General features: G+C 30.9%; 1 protein-coding gene across 2 annotated transcripts in view; it reads left to right on the top strand.

Moving 5' to 3' along the window:
- The window catches only part of NCAM2 (neural cell adhesion molecule 2), a 506,271-nt gene that overhangs the window by 284,622 nt on the left and 218,932 nt on the right, over nt 1–2,717 (top strand). For both annotated transcript variants that reach the window (XM_077756475.1, XM_077756476.1), the window contains exon 2: nt 1,248–1,322. In XM_077756475.1, coding sequence (XP_077612601.1) covers nt 1,248–1,322 — 75 coding nt within the window. The remainder of the gene's footprint in view (nt 1–1,247; nt 1,323–2,717) is intronic.

The following is a 2,717-nucleotide window of genomic DNA, read 5'->3' as shown; positions in this document are numbered from 1 at the left end:
AAAAAAAAAAAAAAAAAAAAAAAAAAAAAAAAAAATCCTGGGCAGTGAGGGCTAGTGATGTAAGTTCCTCTGAAAGGGATTTGTGTTCAAGTCTGCCACTTAGCTTGAGCTTTACATGTGGCCCTGCTACTTTGTTTAAATTTTCAGCTTGGAGTTTCCCAAAGAACATGTATTTATGATTAAATTCTCAAACCTAGGATATGGCAGAGTGTGGTTAATCTACTTAAATAGAAACATTTCCTCCTTGCACAGTCCAGAAGAGTCAACTTCCATCACTGCCTTTCTGCCTTTGATTTATTGTATACCCTTCTCATTCCTAAGGATAATTTGATTTTGGTCCAGTGTTATCTGGTGTTCTATAGCATCCTCTTTTATAGACAAGTTTTGATCCTATGTTTGTGCAAACTGCACACCTTTTGGTTACTACAATCTACATATTATCAGTAGCAACTTTATACTCTGGCTTTTGGATTTTTTATTATTTTCCTCTTGAGGCTCCATTATTTTACTGAAAGCTCAGATAATGTATATGTGGAAGTAAGGGATAGTGGAACGGGTTTGGGATGTAGGTACAATATCTTGTCTACCATACTATTAGAAATAAGTCTTTCAATTTGTATTAAACTATAATTCTAATTATCTTTTAAAATTATAGAGTATTCATTTATTTTATTTTTCAATTTGACAGTAAATTTATTGAACAGCTCCTCTATTTTATTACCAAGGTCCTGGTTCCTTCACTTTCTTTATCTTATACAAACAGTTTTTATTCATGTTTCTTATGCAATATTTTTCCTTCTTTCATGGAAATATTTTAGCATGTTGTCAAAATGTAGTTAATTTATATTTTTATTGTTACACTGACAGTATAGGATTTACTCTTTCAAATAAGATTCCAAATGTTGGGCAAAAATTTTCTGTAGTTATTGCTCAACATGGTAGTACATATATAACCAAGAATGTAAATATGGAAGTGAGTATTAATTTATTCATTTACTTGGGAAATAAATTTCAACATGTTAGGTTAATTGAGCCCTATATTGGTCTAGTTGTAAATTGTATACTAATGTAACAGACATAATGTTGTTAGATTGTCATAATTAGATTGTATTTTATAAAACTTCCATTTTTTTTACAAGTAATAAAAATTTACAGGGAAAATAATTTTCTGTAGTTTACAGATCATGTAATAAGATCTTAGAATTTATTTAAAACCATACTTAATTATTATTTAAATTTTTTTTCAGCTCTTCTTCAAGTGACAATTTCACTTAGCAAAGTAGAGCTTAGCGTGGGTGAATCTAAATTCTTCACATGTACAGGTATGTATGTGTACAAGTATTTTAAAATGATAACTTGTTTTATGCTTTAATTATTTAATACTATATATTGGCAAAATTTAAATAATAAAAAACAATTCTCTAAAAATAACATTATATATTATCACTGGGCTTCTGATGTTGGGAGGTTGTAAACATATTTTGCATATTAAAAACTATGAATTTTATTTCTGTTATCAAGGTATTAATGTTGACTGTCAAGCTAGTTTGCTCATTTATTTTGAAAATAACTTATTATCAGATATGATTTATGCACAATAACTTAAATAAATTCAAATATTATTCCTGTATAAATAGTAATATTAGGAAGAATATAACTATTATAACTGAATTATCCTTTTAAATATGCAATGAATAAATTAGATATGGCACACTGCACTATAGTTACACCTGAATGAAAACTTGAGGACAAAGCAAATCAAATCTGTCCTTATGAGAAGTGAATTAAAAAATATTAGATATTTAATCAGCAAAACTTTGGCAAGAATTTTGTAGATATTAATCAAAAGTATCATATATCATAATTATATGGATCTAATTTAGTTTAATCATGCACATGCAGAACTTTTTCAGAAGACATTTAAATACTTAAGCAACAGATTCTAATTCAGCATACTGTACAAGTCACAAACGCACACATTGTACTTCTATTTATATTTATCAAATTCATTTTTTTAAATATTTTATTTATTTTTGAGAGAGGAGAGACAGCGTGAGCAGGAAAGGGTCAAAGAGAGAGGGAGACACAGAATCTGAAGGAGGCTCCAGGCGCCGAGCTAGCTGTCAGCACAGAGCTCGTCTCAGGGCTCAAACTCATGAACCATGAGATCATGGCCTGAGCCTAAGTCGAACGCTTAACTGACTGGGCCACCCACGCGCCCCGTCATCAAATTCATTTTTATGCATGTAAGCTTTCAAACCTAAAGTTATGAAAAATATTCATTTACAGGTTGCTGGGTGGCTCAGTCGGTTAAGCATCTGACTCTTGATTTAGGTTCAGGTTATGATCTCACCATTCACAGGTTCGAGCTCAGCGGTGGGCACTGCGTTGAGCACGAAGTCTATTTAAGATTGGCTCTCTCCCTCTGTCTCTGCTCCTACCCTATTTGTACTCTCCCTCTCTCTCCTCTCTCTCAAAAAAAAAGAAACAGTTATAACATATTTATAAATCATATATAATATACTATAATATGTATTACATTATATTATGTATATATAATACCATATCTCATGAAAAACTAATAGAGGCCATGATTCTTCATATTTTTGCCTTCCTAAAGGTCTGAATTGCTAGGTCTATTGATAATATTTTTGCATGTTGACAAAAAGAAAGAGAGCAAGTGAGATATTGATTGGTTCAACATCATTATAGCAGCA

Source organism: Crocuta crocuta, unplaced genomic scaffold, assembly GCF_008692635.1.
Source record: "Crocuta crocuta isolate KB4526 unplaced genomic scaffold, BGI_CrCroc_1.0 scaffold378, whole genome shotgun sequence".
Classification (NCBI taxonomy): Eukaryota; Metazoa; Chordata; class Mammalia; order Carnivora; family Hyaenidae; genus Crocuta; species Crocuta crocuta.
Note: the sequence above shows the minus strand (reverse complement) of the source record. Positions and strands in the feature narration are given on the sequence as shown.